This window comes from Stylophora pistillata, chromosome 10 (assembly GCF_964205215.1).
Source record: "Stylophora pistillata chromosome 10, jaStyPist1.2, whole genome shotgun sequence".
NCBI classification, from domain to species: Eukaryota; Metazoa; Cnidaria; class Anthozoa; order Scleractinia; family Pocilloporidae; genus Stylophora; species Stylophora pistillata.
This window is the reverse complement of record NC_142528.1, coordinates 27,373,483-27,391,608: the sequence shown is the minus strand read 5'-3', so window position 1 is coordinate 27,391,608 and position 18,126 is coordinate 27,373,483. Positions and strand designations below refer to the sequence as shown.

Sequence of the window (18,126 nt, the reverse complement as noted above, 5' to 3'; positions counted from 1 at the left end):
AACTTCATTTGGCAAGTTTAGACCTGATTAATTTATTACGGCCAGAATTCCGCTTAATTAAAAAGACACTATAGAACTGTAAATGAGGAAGTATTATTCGTTGAATAAAACAATTAAAATCTCTTCCCCCACGAGAATATATTATACTTATCAGCGTGTGCCAAGTTCAAAGAAATATTTCTCATCGGACTGTCACAGCTGATCAGGGCTATCAGTTTATTTACAGCATTGCCCAGGAAGTATTTTTCCACCGATGCAAGTGGTCATTTGATCTAAGCAGCGAGCGAACAAGAATGCCTTGTAATCGTCGCGCGTTTAACACTTGGGTCGCGTGCCAAGCTTAGCCAATCAGCGCGCTTCTTTATATTCGGGGGGAAAATAATGGATTGCAAATATTGTCAGACAAGGAGCACAACTTAAGGATCACTGAACCACCTGGTGTAGTCGATTTTTGATGCTTCGTTCAGGCAGTCTAGAGTACCTCCTCTAGAGCAAGAAGTGTGGTGGACAGCGCTTCGACTGAAAATGGCCACCGTAACCCCGGACGACGTGCAATCTTTCAAAGCAGCGTTCGATGTTTTCGACCACGACAAAACCGGAGAAATAGAATACGTGGATTTTCCCAACGCAGTTCGATCCCTCGGCTTCAACCCAACGAACAACCAAGTGGCCGAGGTGCTCAAAGCTTGCAACAAGAGCGAAAAGGATAAAATTAATTTTGACGAATTTGCAGAAATGTTGGGGAAATTTAATGAATGCAAGAAGGAGGACGCCGAAGAATCACTCCGCGAGGCATTCAAGTTAGTGAGCAAAACTTTACCTTCTCTTTTTTTCCTAAGTTTCCATATGTTTCCTCTTAATTGTTGCTATTATTTGCATGGCGATTTAGTCTTCTACAGAATATGCCCAAAACAACTGGGTTAATAACGCGCCAAGTGGAATAAATTTTTTTCGCGTCGTCTCAACACTTTACTACAGTTTTAAACTTTCGCTCGCTGCGTTTTCAACTTAAATCAATCCATGAAAAACATAAAACCGCCTCGATTTTATATCCAAAATAAAAACCTACCGCTTCAACTAGGTTCTGGAAAAAATTATCGCGAATAGCTGTCTTCGCTGATTGCAAAGAAGACTCCAAGTTTATTTCGCTTTTTGCATTTAACGCTTGGCGCAGATCAACTGATTGGACCAAAATTAGCTTGCACTAAAATTTGACAACTTAAAAGTTTGCATGACGAATGGACGGTCTATAAAAAAATACCCGAGCAATGTAAGACTTCTGATTACACATTCAAATTTATCTCATTTGCGCTTTAAAACGGCGGGCAATACCGATTTTATCTACGTGCACCCTGATACGAGATTTATTTTCCGCCAGTAAATTTAGACAACCAGAATTTAGATTAAAGTGTACAGATGACAGAGGAGTTGGTATGCAACCATGGATAAAATAAATATTTTGTTGTTACACGATTTCCACTTTTCGTTGGTAATGTAACTAAAAAGCAAAAATGTCCCCTTAGATTGTTAGCTTGGAAAGCGATATTTGCGAGGTTATGACTGATGAAAAAGCGCATGAATTTAGACACAAAATTTAAAAATAGTAAATTTATACACGTGCGAGTTGCATCTGATTACAGCAGTCTCCTTCTGAATAGTTAATTCGACAACCAGATGACGAAAATAGCTCAAACGCACGAAAATCGATGCCTGTACAATTCTATCGGAAACTTTTTCCTCCTCTTTCTAGTCTGTCCTCTAGCGACAGCTAAGACTGCTATGCAACTGGAGAAAAATGACTAACAAGAAACACGGTTTCTAGTCGTCGCTACGCTACACCTGCCGAACGGACCGCCAGATGCTTGTTTTCTCCATGTTTATAGCCCTTTATCGACATTAAAACGAAATCAACCAACCTACGGCGATGCAACAAACTATTTTCAAGTCCTCCGTTTTAATCGTAACACCAACAGATAATATGAAATTGAAAAGCAGAAGTTAGAGTGGGAAAGTTACTCGTTATTTTCATGCAGTGTTTAGGAAAAATTTATTTTTGTTTTCGGCTGAGCGAATATGCATAACGGTTTTTTTCCAAGCAATAAATTATATATAACAAGCATGAGATTCCTCTAAGTTCTTTCTTTTACCATGCAAGAACCGATGCATGATGTAAATAACACTGCCTTTCGCTTACGGCAAGCTTGCCGCATAAGCTCGATCTATATTTGTCAGTGTTGTTTTTCCGTAGGGTTTTCTTATTATCATAAATTTTTTAAGCTAAAAATAGCCTCTCGTAGGAACGCTTCCTTGCCCTTTTTTTAGCTCGCTTTTCAAGATGTTACCATCAGCTAGAGGTAAATATATGTTTAATATCCCCACTCTACGAAAACGAAAAAATAATGATTATCTCAGTTGATCTCAGGAGCTCGCTCGATGGAGGTGTAAAATATCGTTTGCTTTGAAATTACAGCTGGCTTTTCCTTTTCCACATGTGTTAATTAAGCGAACTATAGACTGGCTAGAGTGTGAAACAAAATTTCCAAAAATATACAACCCTCGGTTCACACAGGAAAAAAAAATCTGTAAATATCAGGGATTAGTATCTCTATTTGTGCTGAATGCGGAAATTTGATCTGGGATCCGATAGTCCGAAGTCCACACCGTGAGTCCAGCTCATACCAGATATTTGATCCGACAATTCGGTCGCTGAGCATCAAGTTTCAACATCTTTTTCCGATTCGATATCATTTTACAAAAGGAAAAACATTTTGCATTTTAAAACCAGCGCTCATTAGAGGGTATTCTCTTTTTCAAGAAATAATGGAAGGAAATACTTCACCTACACCAGACTTATTTCATAATATATTCTCAAAACTGAGAGCATTCACAGTCTGAAGCTTAGCATAATAATACAGGAAAGGCCAAAAGACTAGAAAAAAAAAACCTTACGGTATTATTTCGCAAAACAGGATACCTCTTAAATATATATTATTTAACCTTTTCAATACTGAAACAAAATGGTTATGATCGAGTAGCCACGTTAATCAGTAAAGCGTAAAATGTAAGCCACAATTATCCACTTCGAACAGATAGAGCCTTTCAGATTGGACGCGTTGATTAACATCAACAACACACAATCGCTTTGTAAACGTACAGCCTTCCTCTTTTAAAAAGGAATCGCCCCCGCAAACCTCAACGCTTCATGAAAACAAAATAGGCGCATTACGAACGTGATCTGGTGATTTGAACTGCATTTGCCTTTCCTCGCGATTCATTTGCTTTTATGTGATAACTTCTAAACAGGCAAATCTTTGGAAATATCACATTTGCATTTATTCTTGAACTCTCACGATACGTTTAGTGATTCTCACTTCTAGCTGTTAACATTTCCTCGAAAATCAGAGGGGAAAATTTGTTAATATAAAAAACTAACATGTTCCATCTAATGGTGTTGTTCATTTTCATCAGTGCTTACTAGACAGTCAATTGAAACTGTAAAGAGAAGTTACATTTTGATCAGTTTCCACAAAATCGAGGCTAGGTTAAAATCAATACCACAGTTTTCGATTCGAAAGCGCATAACTTACCATGAAACGCACAGTACAGGTTTCGATCTAATAAACTTCTACGTGACCTTACATTTTAGATAACAGTTTTAGTCCACTTCAGCCTAATTTATTGATTCTCGAGGACAGCACGTACACCGAGTCGTTGACCTTTAAAGCTCTTGAGAGAAAACATATCGGCTTCTTGTTAAGTTTATCCACTCTTGTGATAGTCATTAGTGCCAAATTTTCAAAGCATATTACATATGAGACGGTATGACAGCTTCTTGAGTTCAAACTTTGATATACATAGACATAGAAAACGAAAAATTGACGCTACAGCCCCAAGAGTTGTGGCAACAGAAATAAATTACTTCGAATTGAGAGCTGATATAAAGCAAAATCTACATATGTCGCCTCAGAATACGAGTGAATTATGCAACTCTTGAATGATCCAACATCTGATATATAACTCTTAAGGCCTAAAAATACTAAGCGCGACTGCGTTACTTCGCGGGGACAGATCAAATTAAGTCATTGCGATCAACAGCACGTATTCAAACTCGATTGAATTTATAGTTCTAACGCAACGATCAATTCGAAGCTTCAACATCCGCCATCAGCACCCCCCTCCCTCCCCCCCTCCTTTGCTAACCCAAGGGCATTTGACTGTCGTCTGTTCCCGGGTAACGGAAAATTTGAACCTTGCCTGGGTGGGGTGGGGCATTTGAACCAGAAATAGGCAATTTCCAAATTACTTTTGGCCTCTTTTTCAAAACGAGGCCTTGTGCTCAACCATTCTTGTGAAAATGAGTTCAATTTGGATGTAAATGAAAACTTATTATCATATGAAAGGATGAGCACCTGGACTCGTCTAGAAAATGAGGCCAAGAGTAATTCGGAAATGGGCTATTTGCGCCGGGTCTTTCCAGAGTAATAAACGTGTATAATGGAGGAGTCTAAAAGGTATAGGGTCTGCTTTCGTGGAGAAAAGAAAGACAATTTTTACATCGTAAAATGATGTTTACAAGCGAAAAACTCAACAGCAGCACCATAAACTGATACGCCAAACATTACAACTTTCGTTGATCACACAAAGAATCGATACACGCATGGCTCCAATGAGAAACGTATGTCACAGAAGCAAAATCTTTCACGAAAATGAATTGGAAGAGCGAATTGGACCTGCGACTTGTTATCGCAACGAGTTTGGGAGACTTGAGACCTGCACTGAATACAGATTTCAAATCCCCTTTTTCAAGGTGAAAAGCACGCATTTCAGACTCGAATAGCTGCATCCTGTTTCCACCGATAATGAAAAAACAAGCATTAAAACTTGTCTTGTCAATTGTTTACTTGGCAACCTAACCTTTCCGATTTCCCCATTCTCTAAGTAAAAACCACTTCCCATGCGTACGTATTTTTGTTCCCAGGCCTTTCATCGGTCTATTAGCCAACGTTTTCTTTACCACGACGGGACTCTGGGAAAGAGATTGCTGATATCACATGTACATGCATTTTTGCGTTACAGGAAGTTCGACCGTGACGGTAACGGCTACATATCCCCGGATGAACTACTGTACGTTGTATGTAACAGCGGCGAGAAGTTGAGCCGAGAAGAAGCGGAGGAACTCATCAGCATGTTTGACAAAAACGATGACGGCCAGTTGTCCTGGGAGGAGTTTGTGGAGTTCTTCAAATGCGATAGAGACGCCACAGAAGGTAACATGACCATCCCGGAAGAGACTTCCCAAGGAGAACCACAGCTAATTTAGAGGTGTCACATTGAGGATTTTGTCACGCAACAGTCACAGTAAGTCACACAACACTCGAGACCAAGCTGGTTACCTTCGCAAAAAGATCAAACAGTGACTGTATCGAAATCTCAGATTTATTTCAGAATGACTTCGCAAATATCTTCCTGATCGATGGTCTAACAGTTATTATTTAGGTGACATTGATCTCATGCATGATTGTTCAAGTTCCTTCAATTTCTTTGTGGCTTCAAAACCTTATTATACTGTAAAGATTTCCCTTTTCAAAGTTTTTTTAATTTGTACCTAACTTACAACATGGCCCAATTGAATGACTCCGCAATATTCACAGTCGTTTGCATCGCATTTTCGTTCATAACTTTAAGAATATGCTTAAACCATTTTAAATGTGAAAATCTGCATCTTTTTCAATTTGTATTGTAGGAAGAGTTAAGCCATCTATTCTTAGACAAACTTGAAAACCACATCAACTTGTCTGAGTACGGTTCTCACCGGTTTGTTATCCCAGTGTAAAGTGGAAATAAATGACTAGCTTTATCACATCTTTTATGCAGTTCAGTTCTAGCATCTAATGAGAACATTTATAACTATCCATCCTCGAGCAGTGAAGCATTATCTGCCGAAATTCAATTCATGGAAGTTTTCTTTCCTAACGCTGGCGTGTCTCTCGCCAGAATGAAATAACCTTCAAGTAAGATGGGCCTAAAGGGTGTAAGCCCTGAATTTCTCGCCATTATTGCATAAACTACCTTTAACTTCGCGCGAAAAACTGTACGATTAACGATTTAAAACCTTAACTAACTGCTTGCTAATAACATCCGCTTGAATGCACGCTACAAAGCGCACGCTTGGATGCACGCTAATGAGCGCACGCCTAACTGCGGGCTCATGACGCTTATGTGCACTGCACCTGCTTAGCTGCCTAGCGGCAAACTAATTACTGCACGCTGAAATGTCTCCCGCATATTGCTTTCACGCAATGTAAATACAAACAAGCTCACTAAACAACAAACATATAAGCTAGGAAAGAGTACCTACATAAGAGAAAATCCTAAACAAACATATACGCTAGGTAAGAGTACCTATATAAGGGAAAATACTAAACATCAATGGACGACTTGCTCCTTAGATCCGATTTGAAGGGAATCAGCACTGGTTCGACTTCTTCCTTAATAAATTTGGAAACCTGCATGGAAAAGGGACACAGCGTTATTTCAGCAGCCTTGAAGTACACCAATAAGTTGTCGGTCGATTGGGAGTCAAAAGTTGACTGGGATGGTTCAGTTTTGAATTGTTTAACGCCTCTCTGTGCTTGCCCCCAAAATGGCGTGTAAATTTACAATCGTTTCCGAGCTGCAATAATCTTTTCTAAATGAACTTCATGACTCGGTTTTTTTAAACGAGGCTAAGGGGTAACTAGGACATAACCGACAACTTACACCAAGGGCTTTTATTTTCATAAGTTATATTCTGTGCAAGAGCTCGGACTTGATATGCATTTGAACTCCTCATTTCGCATATAATCGAAAGGCACGGTAACAATGGGAAAAACAATGCAAACAACGCTGTATAGGAAAGATTTTCAGCAGGGCAGATAATTGTTTTTGCTTTTTACCCTCATAACCTTTTATTTTACTTCTAAATTCAACTCCCTTATAAACAAGGCTTTTTCTACGTTACCTGCTGGGGTGCACGCCCCACAAATGTACTAGCATCCAAGATGACGTCTAACTGATTGTGAATGGGAGCAAAGTATCTGCAATTCTTGATCCTATCGACCAAATCGTTGTCACCGCCTTGCTCCTTGACAACCGCCCCAGACTCCTGGGACAGAACGCGAATCTTCTCATGACACTCCTGTCAGATTTAGAAGGAAAGAGAATCGATTGAAAGCGGGATTCTTAGGAATGAAAAAAAAAACGCAATTTCCCGCCACCTCTGTAAATTCCTTTGTGGTTAGAGAATAAAGTCTAGTTATAACATTAACTTCTTAGAGTAGAACCTTCCATCAAAGCTTCTTTTCCGATGCAGAACTAAAGAGAATCGCTAAGACGAATGTTGCCTAGTGATGTTATCATAAAAAATGTCGTTATCGATCAAGTTTCCATGAGTTTTTGGGAGCAGGAGAACAACTACCGTTTAAAATGTAATTTCCGTCAAAGCTTACCAAAAGCTCAAGCTCGCCAGAGAAACAATTTTTTTAAGCCTCATCAGTTCTTAGGGAGGTGGGCAACTACTGTAACATTGTGCTGACTCTGGGAGTGATAGCAAGGTGTTCTTTTTTTCCTTTCAACAGAGAGGGAGTGGGGAAGTGAGGTCTAATGCAAACTGGGGCGCTTGTCATCCGGCACGCTACCTTGGTAACAGACACGTACCTGTCTATTTCCCCCAGCTTTCACCATTGCCATTATGATATTTTCGGACGCCATAAACGGTAACTCCTGTCGAATATGGCGATCGATAACCTGCGAAAACGACAAGGAGGAAATGTTCAAACAATTGCTATTCTTCTGACTTTCTGGGTTTCATTGGTACTCTTCTTTTCTGGCCGCCCTATGGTAAATTTGAGCCGAACTAACTATTCTCAGCACTTGTTCGCTGAATAAATGTAACAACATTATTACGAGATATTTAACGTTTATCTCCACTTGAAGTTTAAGGGTTATATGAAGTCAAATTGCACATCCTGTTGACACAAACTACAGTCTTTTTAATCAAATGAAACATAAAAAAAAAAAAAATTTAAAATCCAACAGCTTGCTAAGAATGTTTGTTCTTACCTTAGGGTAAACTATCAAACCCTCTGAAACATTTTGCAAAGTACTGAGCAAAATATCTGCCGTAAGGAATGCTTCGGCTAAACTTATTCTCCTGCAAGATTAAAAGTTTACAGTTGTCAGTTTTGTCATTTCTTCTCGTTTTTCAGACGCGCTGAGGCAAGCGCGAGGTCAGTGCGAGGAGTGTGACACACCTAAGCGGCAAGACGTGCGCGCGGAGAGAGATAAACGCGCGAGAGGCGATACCTACGTGAGAATTAAAACGCGAAAAAAGGAAACTTTTTTTGGCGCTCTTGCCTCCGCTTGTTCAGTGCTTCACATTCGCCCCCAACCGCCCGAAGAGCGTAAAAATGACGCTTGTTCTGCAGGCTAAATAGTTTCCTCCTTCCTACTTACACTTTGTTATTTCTTAGGCCTAAGCTCTCTAACACTTAATCGAAATGCACGCTCATAAAACAATCATCAAGTCAGGGTAGTTTTAAGTGACCTGTTAGCACTATCGTCCAGCGTCCTCTCAAGCCACTGTGTTGCTGCTGTCTGCTGCGCATCTCCTACAAGCACCATTAAATGACGTGCCAGACTGCAGCACCTTTCACTCCGCATTGGGTTCCGTTTGTATGGCATAGCACTGGAACCTCAAACAGAGAAAAAAACATCAAATGAAAATCTGGCCTGCAAAGTGTCTGCACAGTCTATCTACTTGGTAAGTTATGGCGAGCTAAGAAAATCTGCAATAAATACATCCCCTTCAGTAATGATAATTCTATATGGGACATATAATAAAACAAAATGGTTTTAGGTCTTTTTAGATTTTCTCGCTAGACAATTTCCATCATTTAATGTCTACATGAAGAAACGTCTAGAGTGTATACCTACCAATCTGATCTTTTTCAAATGGTTCCTCGATTTCTTTTTGATTTGCTAAAAGCCTGACGTCTGTACATGTCTAAAACAGAATAACGATTTCAGTTTGAAAGTGTCAGGTTTAAGGACCCATTGCACTGTCACATATCACTTAATTTTGAATTGGCTTTTCCCAACTGTGCCAGTAGTAAATGAGTAGCATTTTTTTTTAAATATAACTTAAGGTTTGTTCAAGTGCTGAGGTTTTACAATGTAGCAATTAACCAGACTTTATATACATGTACCTTATGAACTGATGCTCCAAGGCTGCCGAGAGCCGATAGACAATCCAAGTCTACTTTACGGCTGTATGTTTGCCCCGTAACAATGTAGTGACTTTTGAAACCAGCCATTTCTGTTACAAGTTGGTCGAGTTGTTCCACCTAGGAGAAAAAAATCACTGAAAAGGTGCAGCCAGATAGGTGCTAGGAAGTGGTGACTGACATTTTGACAATCTGAGCTGACGTCAGTCACCGCTACCGACAACAGTCCTTCTCAGGGCTACAAACACCCCGACAATCAGACTACACACAGGCCTGCAGTCTTTCCTTACATTTTGGTCGCTCGGAAAGTCGCAAAACTCTTGAACAAAAGTTTATCTTTCAAATCGGCACTCTTAACCCCATAGGTATCAACGAACGCTTTTCATTCTACTAATTCATTCGTGTTTTTTTCGCCACCATGTTCCCACCAATAACGTAGCTCCATTTTCTGCATATAAACCCACACACAACCCACAACTCCTCCATTCGCTCTGACAAAGGGCTAACGCTCGAAACGTCAGCTTTTTAACTCTTTACGGTGGCCAATTTACAATTTGTAAAGAATTTACTGGCTGAATCCTTCTGTGTTACAAGGCTCAACATTCCGTAAGGCTCTAGATCTCGAAACTCGCTGTTCTCTCTATAAAACGCTGTCTGTATTCAAGACTACCGTCAAGGTTCTAGTCTGTAAAACTCTCAAGTGTCACTATATCCTATATCACAAAACCACAACCGGTGTGGTAAAATCAGATAATCACTAACTTAATCAAATAAAATGAATCTGTGTGCGGTTTCACGAGTGTTCATTTTTCTAGGCTACTTCCGTTAATTGTTCTATTATATCAGTTGAGTTTATTTCAGTTCAATGTAGGCTCGATTTCTTCACACAATTTCAACAACAGAGTTGATAAAACCAAATTACCTTGTTACCCTCACCGACGCAGCACCACAGTTTCTTTAGAAACTTAGCTCCTTTATACACTCAGATTACTTTGAAATTGTAAGGAGAAATCACTTCATGGTCTCTCCTTGACTAACAAGGAACAATTAAGGAATGACTCAAAAGAAAAAAAAACAAACAAACAAACAAGAAAAGATTGGGATATATCAACAAAGTTGAAATGGTAAATTGGCCACCGTAACGATTACAAAAGCTGACGTTTCGAGCGTTAGGGCTAAGGCCTCCAACGAAGGGCTAACGCTCGAAACGTCAGCTTTGAAATCGTTACGGTGGCCAGTTTACCATTTCAACTTTGTTGATATATCCAAATTATTTCGTTACCCCCACCGACGCAGCCCCAAACAGTTTCTTTAGAAACTATCAGCCTTTAAACAAGAAAAGATAATGACTACCTTGTCATGATCACCATCAAAAAGAGTAAGGAAGCTGGCCTGAGTACCAGTAGTTCCCTTGACCCCTCTAAATCTTAAATCATCCCGAGCCCTAGTAAGATTCCTCAAGTCCATAAGGAGATCTGACAGCCAAAGACTTGCCCTCTTTCCAACTGTGGTGAGTTGAGCAGGTCTGAAAAAAAAAGATAAACTTGCAGCCAGTTGGATCATTTATCACCTTCATTTTGACAAAGTGCTTCAATCTGTCAAGTAAATATTTCTTGGAATAACCTCTACATCAGAGTTGCAAATAGGTTTGATAAACATTGCAGCACTTTTATTAGAGAGTACTCAAGGCTGTGGTCAAGCAGTGCCAAGTGTCCCCTAGCACCTTACTTTTGCTCTTAGGCAACTCAGGAATTTTAGTTTTTTCATACAAAGCATATGCTGCGCACCCTGGATTTCACAGTTTCAGAGCACTGGGCTCCATTCAATTTTCCTTAGAGCACAGCCTTGGTATGGTATTCAAGTAAAATTGTTTAGTGATTAAGCCAAATGCTTCTGAATGTAAATATTGGTTACTTACAAAAGGGTAATTACTTTTTTCTTTCAACTACCCTGGGCCCATTTGCATTCCAGAGTTTGAAATTGGAACTATATTCAGTCAACCTTTAATGCACCTTATGTTTGTCAATCAATAGGGGTGCAATACAGTAAACACCCGCATATAAGAACACATGATTTTGGAGGCCAGGCTGATCAGGTTCTTATTTATCGTGTGCTTAGTGAAAAATCAGCCTGAAGGTGTTCTTAAATTGTTCTTAAATTTTGTTGTTGGAATTCAGAACTGTAACAATGCAAAAAAATGCTCGAGATTAAATTAGCATATTTAATGGCAAAGAAAATTAATAAATATCGTGATATTATTGTAACAATTAGCCTGCAAAAGAAAATCAGCCTTATTACTAGTTAACTAGTGAACAGAACAAGAAAATACATCTAACATGGAGGGCATGTTAATGTCTTATCCATTTTATAACAACATTTTATATTTCCAGGCTGATTTTGTTCTTATAAAAATGGTGCTTTATTTGCAAAATTTCAGCCTGATGTTCTTAATCCACGTGTTCTAATATGCAGGTGTTTACTGTACTAAACTTACTGAAAATGTGTATAGCCAAGTGTAGGAATTGACTTGTTCTTCTCAGCAAAGCCTGATAGCCTCTCTATGCATCTGGCAAGCTTTAGATAAATGAAAAATCAATAAATCATTATAACATAACCAAAGTAAAGCGCGTGCTCTTATTGGTCAATTTAGCATCCCCCATTTGCGCATGGGTGTACGCTGCTGACGTGAGCAAATGCAAAGACTTTTTTTCCCCGTGTGCTTGTTTTTTTCTGGTCGCGTAAGATTTGTTAAATAAAAGGGAACTCTTTAGCTACAATGTATCAATGTTATGTTATAAAACAAATGGTAAACACCACAGCGTACACTATTGAGTTATGGATGCACTTGGGAGGTTTGCTAAGCACTCAAGAAGCTAGAGTCGCTCTCGGCTATCGCCTCACGCGACTCTTACGCTTCTTCCATGCGTAGCAACCTCCCGCATGCATCCATAACTCAGTAGTGTACACTGTGGTGTTTACCATTTGTTAAATATATCTATTAAAATACATGAGCAGAATATGATCTGCAAATGCAAACTTGACATAAGTCCAAGGCTGTGCTCTAAGAAGAATTGAAGGGAGCCAAGTGCTCTGAAACTGTGAAATCCAGGGTGCCCAGCATATGCTGGTGGTAGTGTGGCCGAGTGGTTAGGGTGCTGGACTTGTAATCCAGTGTCCCAGGTTCAAGTCCTCCACCCTACCACTCACTGAATTCATTCTTAGTTGCCCCTAGTTCAACTCCTCTTGTACAGTCCTGGGCTGGGTTGTTCAAGGCATGGTTAACCCAACCCAGGGTTAGCATAAATATTTAATAAAGTTTTATAGCTTTGCAAAGGGATTTTCTTTTGTCTCTTTTTCTCATTAATTTTGGGTTATATTGAGAGAACACTCAAGAAATCCTTAACTCTTATACATGCTCTTCCACAGGAGAATTCAAAGCCAAGGTTAACTTCTAATCCTAGATTGACGTTAACCTCCTTTTGAACAACCCAGCCCTGGTGAGTAAGTGATAGACTTGATTCAATATCAATGAGAAGCTGATAAAGTTCAGTAAAATGCTGTGGCATTTTTAGAAGGGCTATTCAGTTTTCGAGCATTGCCCCATTACTCTGTCCAGAGAGTATATTCCTACATTACTGTGAGGAAAACAAAGATTTTTAAAAGAAATTTATGAATGAAACATATTGCATACCTTTGGTAGTAAAATGTTAAAAGCATCCCTTACCACAATTAGGTCCTTAAAAGAGAATCAAGAAAAGTCTTTTAATGAATTCTTTAAGATACAATGAATATATGAAGTTCATATATTTTGAACTGCGGTATTAAATACGTATGATGAACGATCCTTCACAGTAGATAGCGCTATTTATGCAATAGCGAAAATCAGACCTGAAAAAATTCAGGCCTGTACGGGATTCGAACCACTGACCTCTGCGATACTAGTGCAGCGCTCTACCAATTGAGCCAACAAGCCAACTGGGAGCAGGCCGTTAAGTTGTTAAGTTAAGTTAAGTTATCATCATGGGTTTATTGAATTCTTTAAGTTCATTCAGTCCTATGATTGTGGAGCAAAAGATGTGCTTAAGTACAAGTACGTGCACCTACAATAAGGTTATGGTAAAGAAAATACAAAGACCATGACTCAGTGTTATCTAGAACCTAGTGACCCACAAAACCAAAGCTAATACTGATGGTGGCAAAGACTATAGTGACTGATACTCCATGCCCAAGAATTTGCCTAGTCTCCCAAACATTTTCCAGTACCTTTTTGTCATCTTTTGTGGAATTATAATTGCAGAGATATTAAGTAACCACCTACAAAGAAGAGAAGGGGGAAGGGACAGAGGGGAAAGGCTTCTCAAAACATCAGTAATTATTTGTAACCATTTAACTCTCAGAAGTGATTAACATGTAACTTCTCCCTCTGATATTCATACATTGTCCACCAAACAGGTAATGAGAAAACTCAAATTTATCAGGTAGAACAGGGCTCGACACTTATGGTAGCCCACTAACCACAGACTAGTAAAAATTCAGTTTTGGCTAATGGATTTCGGTTTCCACTAGCCAGTTTGGCTGGTAAACGAACTGACATTGTCGAAGCATCTAAGATGTCACCAGCCACTTGGCTAGTAGATTGAAAAGTTAGTGTCGAGCCCTGGAGAAGTTGTTGTCTTGATCTACCATTGAACTCTTGTAACTAATATACAAGGAATTTCTGTAGCATTTAGAGGGAAGAATTAACAATCACACCTTGGGATTTTAAGGTTTAAGCCCTCTTTATTCATCTCCACGATTATTTTGTAGGTCTAAATGGAAAAGGTAGATTTGGTGTCTGTGTTTATTCAATTTGAAACAATAGAAATAAAGTAATTCATTAAGGGAACAAAGAGAACAATACAAGATTAAGTACACAGGACCAGGAACAGGACCCCCTCCTTTGCTACCCACCATCCTGTTGTAGAAAAAACTATCCTTAGAGTATTGTGTTTGCATGCAATGTTATGTTTTCTGCTGATTCATCGTGCCAGCTTTTACACAAAATGTCTCTGTAGGAGGTTCAATAAAAAATTATTTCAAGAAGATGCCTCTGATATTTAACTTACAGTGTTATCACCAACATAACAAGATGTTGCTCCCAGGTGAATAATGGGAGCAGCCTTGGGACAGCACACACCAAATGTGTGAACATGTGCCATGACATCATGTCTACGTTTCTTCTCCTCTGCGGCAGCCAGGCTGTAGTCTATATTTTTCAAGTTAGCTTCCATTTCCTGAATTTGTTCATCTGTGATTTCCAATCCTAGAATCTTGAGTAAAATCAAAACCCCAGTCATGAGAGATTCCAAGTCATAGAGGCTACAATCAAAAGCCTCAATGGGATGAGCTTTGGGGAGAGACGCTGCCCTTAATAAGAGCAAAGGAAAGGAAAACATATCTTCATTTGCCTGAGGAGAGTTGGAAAAAAAATTGAATATTTGGCAAAAGCTTGAGGCCATGGAGGATTGATCTAAGATCAAATCCCCTTGAATAGAGGTGCACCCCGAAAAAGAGGTGTTCAAAAGGGGGTACGATGATTCTCAGATATAAGATCTAGAAGTACTAAAATAAGGCTACCTTCTCGGATTTTGCTAGGAAAAGCCACAACTTCCTCCAAGTAAAAAATTTCTTGTCCTCAGAGAAATTAAACGCCATTTCAGGACTCGCATAACGACTTGTGAGAGGACTTCGATACACCGCGTGGACTGAATCTCCCGCCATCTTGAATTTCAGAGACCGCGATTTCGCTCAACATGCGTCCTGCAGCGGTTACCCGCGTAAATGTAATGGAGAACACAGAAGGTGCAGTGCACTACACTTTTGCCGACAATTTCGCTCCGTATTTTTTGCTTGTATTCTCCCCGATCGTCGTTATTTTTTGCCTTTTTGGAATATTTCATACTTATCTAACTACAGAGGTGAGTAATTTGAGGTTTTTTTCGGCAGGGGGTAGGAATTTTGAGCTCAAAATGCACTATTATTACCCACTATCACAGTTCTCAATGTTCATGTACGTGCATACAGATACTTGGCGATGAACTTAGGCGTAAGTTCATCGCTAGCTTTGATACTTTACATGAAATACTAACTTATCCACCGGAAAATCGGCACTTAAAACAACTGGTAAATTATTTTGGAATTTCAACTACATTTCGGTGGGAAAAAAACATCTATCTTAGCTTGAATTATTCCACAAGATTGCAACTCAATGATGCTTGATGTAACATTTTGCAGAGGGGACTCTTCTCAGCATTGGGTTCAGGCAAGCCTTTTCCATCCATGGGGAGGTGGGTGGGGGTACTTCCTTATTTGGGCTATACAGGGATGTGCTGCTGGACAGGGCATGGGTTTTTGGCGTGCTACTGGACAGGGCACGGTTTTTTGGCCTGGCTGTCCTGAACAAGGTATACAATTTACTTGCCTCTGTCTTAAACAGGGTCAGAACCAGTCCTAAACAGGGTATGATATTATGAAATAATTTGGATATATCAACAAAGTTGAAAGGGTAAATTGGCCACCGTAATGATTACAAAAGCTGACGTTTCGAGCGTTAGCCATTCGCTCCGACGAAGGGCTAACGCTCGAAACGTCAGCTTTTGTAATCATTACGGTGGCCAATTTACCATTTCAACTTTGTTGATATATCCAAATTATTTCGTTACTCCCACCGACGCAGCCCCAAACAGTTTCTTTCGAAACTATCAGCCTTTATTCATATGATATTATGAGCCAAGAGTTGTTAACCGGCCACGAAATGTCATCCATCAACATCAGATCATTTTCTGGATGAGAATGCTATTGTTTTCAGTATCCTTTAGTTTAAATTATATTTCCACTTATCAGTATTATAACAAGCAGAGACTGACAGAATAGATCGTGATGGCCTTTTGTTTAGTTCAAATGTCACGAGGAAATAACGGAGTTTTAGACCCACCAAACATGATTTATCTGATCAGAATGGCTTCTTATACAGCTTAAATTCCTTTAAAACAAGAGACTGTGTAATTTGTCTCTTGTTCTGAAACCCTCTGCAGCATCCCCATACCTAAACATGGGTTAAGAACCCCCATCATGCCCTTTACACCCTAACATCAGTATGCAATACCATATTCTCCATACTGTTCTCTACACATTTCCTAAGGTGTTGACATGGAGAATTTCTTTAGCAATCAGAGCTTATTCTTGTGATCCTAATATTTGATTAAGGGGTTTTATGGTGAAGAGAAATGGGGTGCTAGTCACTCTAAAAAGTTTAAGAAACTCCAGCTAAGTAAAGATGCATTATCCTAATCATGGCATGTTTTTTATTGTTTCAGGATTTTCCAGAGTCTTGTCTCAACCAGTACTCACCATGTTACTTTGGCCTTCTGGTACCAACCTCCATACCTGTGTTTGTGTTCTTCATGTATTTCAACTGGATGGGGCTAAAATTTTTCACTCATAACTAAAGCAACAGAAATCCTCCATCATGGAGAAAGTTCCCTTAAAATGCCACCGGCCTCAAGGATGAAAAATATGCAAGGAAAGCATATTCTGTGGCTTACGTTAGAGGAAAGGATCAGCCTACAACATGAACATGTTTTGCTACAACTATGTCTGACTTACAGGTGACTTTTTGATGAATGAGCAACTTTTTAATACCAGAGATTACTTTCATTTTTATTATTATCAGTAGCTATGTACCTAAAAAATACTGATCATTGAAAAGAAAGATAGGAGAAGTCTGTACTGGAACAGAGTGGTCCACACCACTGGAGTCTAACCTGGTGTCCTTAATATGACGTAACTAGTAATATTACACCTCCCCCACCTTGGTGGGGTGCCAGTTTGTCACAAGGTCACCCCCCAGTATTTCATCAGGCCTCCCCCACCTGTACCCATATATACTCCTGGGTTTCGAGAGGCAGTGTAAAAGTAATTTTTTTTTGCCTCAGAGTACAACATAATGATTAACCCTTTTGTGACGAAAGTTATCCGAACAAATAAAACTTGGACAACGAGCGGGAACAGCAAAGATTTTAATTAGCGATCCGAAAACTACGCAATAACACAACAAGATGGCTGGTCAGACGAGCACATGTTTTTGTCTCTAGACTGTGGGGGACTAAGTTCGATTTTGGTAGAATCCGCTGGCTAACGGGCAGTTGGCAACACTTTTACTCCGTAGATCGGATTGTTAATTCTCCCCTCTAGCTGCAACACATTTCCTTGTAAATTGGTTGTGAGAGTTTGGTGTTTAATCAAGGTAACAACTTCTACCTGATAAATTTGAGTATTCTCATTACCTGTTTACTGGATAATGTATGGATATTTTGGGGAGAAGTTACATGTTAATCATTTCTGGGAGTTGAAGGGTCAAGACCAGGCACACCGCCTGGGTCAAGACGTAGTGAACAGTTAAAGTTGAGATGTTTGACTGTTTTTCGTGATAAGTGATGTTTCTTGATCCACTTTTGTAGCCTTACTTCTGATGAAGAAAAGACAGCTATGCCCCGTGACCAGCTATGCCCCAAGACCAGGCGCACCGCCTGGGTCAAGACGTAGTGAACTGTTAAAGTTGAGATGTTTGACTATTTCTCGTGATAAGTGATGTTTCTTGATCCACTTTCGTAGCCTTACTTCTGATAAAGAAAAGACAGCTATGAAAAATGGCAGCTATGAAAAAGTTGAGATGTTTGACTATTTTTCGTGATAATTGATGTTTCTTGATCCACTTTTGTAGCGTTACTTCTGATAAAGAAAAGACAGCTATGCCCCGTGACCAGCTATGCCCCAAGACCAGGCACACCGCCTGGGTCAAGACGTAGTGAACTGTTAAAGTTGA

General features: G+C 39.6%; 3 protein-coding genes across 3 annotated transcripts; 2 read left to right on the top strand and 1 right to left on the bottom strand.

Moving 5' to 3' along the window:
- The first annotated feature begins 384 nt into the window (after positions 1-384).
- Positions 385-5,616, top strand: LOC111323303 (neo-calmodulin). The gene is made up of 2 exons (XM_022926625.2): positions 385-800; positions 5,077-5,616. Exons 1-2 carry the CDS (start codon positions 526-528, stop codon positions 5,318-5,320), a joined length of 519 nt encoding a protein of 172 aa, XP_022782360.2. The 5' UTR covers positions 385-525; the 3' UTR covers positions 5,321-5,616.
- A 668-nt stretch (positions 5,617-6,284) lies between these two features.
- Positions 6,285-15,042, bottom strand: LOC111323302 (adenylosuccinate lyase). The gene is made up of 12 exons (XM_088736127.1): positions 14,880-15,042; positions 14,369-14,572; positions 12,955-12,999; positions 11,758-11,837; positions 10,617-10,788; positions 9,246-9,383; positions 8,974-9,043; positions 8,585-8,732; positions 8,101-8,191; positions 7,696-7,785; positions 7,001-7,177; positions 6,285-6,506 (listed from the first exon to the last, which is right to left on the bottom strand). Exons 1-12 carry the CDS (start codon positions 15,021-15,023, stop codon positions 6,420-6,422), a joined length of 1,446 nt encoding a protein of 481 aa, XP_088592253.1. The 5' UTR covers positions 15,024-15,042; the 3' UTR covers positions 6,285-6,419.
- A 42-nt stretch (positions 15,043-15,084) lies between these two features.
- Positions 15,085-17,303, top strand: LOC148722474 (phosphatidylinositol N-acetylglucosaminyltransferase subunit Y-like). The gene is made up of 2 exons (XM_088736328.1): positions 15,085-15,220; positions 16,619-17,303. Exons 1-2 carry the CDS (start codon positions 15,089-15,091, stop codon positions 16,748-16,750), a joined length of 264 nt encoding a protein of 87 aa, XP_088592454.1. The 5' UTR covers positions 15,085-15,088; the 3' UTR covers positions 16,751-17,303.
- Positions 17,304-18,126: the final 823 nt, after the last annotated feature.

Coding starts and splice junctions, on each gene's coding strand:
- LOC111323302 (XM_088736127.1), bottom strand. CDS start 15,023: ATGGCGGGAGATTCAGTCCACGCGGTGTATCGAAGTCCTCTCACAAGT. Junction 10,789..11,757: donor CTTGGCTATACACATTTTCA/GTAAGTTTAGTA, acceptor TTTTTTTTTCAG/ACCTGCTCAACTCACCACAG. Junction 9,044..9,245: donor TTGGAGCATCAGTTCATAAG/GTACATGTATAT, acceptor ATTCTGTTTTAG/ACATGTACAGACGTCAGGCT.
- LOC148722474 (XM_088736328.1), top strand. CDS start 15,089: ATGGAGAACACAGAAGGTGCAGTGCACTACACTTTTGCCGACAATTTC. Junction 15,221..16,618: donor ATACTTATCTAACTACAGAG/GTGAGTAATTTG, acceptor TTATTGTTTCAG/GATTTTCCAGAGTCTTGTCT.
- LOC111323303 (XM_022926625.2), top strand. CDS start 526: ATGGCCACCGTAACCCCGGACGACGTGCAATCTTTCAAAGCAGCGTTC. Junction 801..5,076: donor TCACTCCGCGAGGCATTCAA/GTTAGTGAGCAA, acceptor TTTGCGTTACAG/GAAGTTCGACCGTGACGGTA.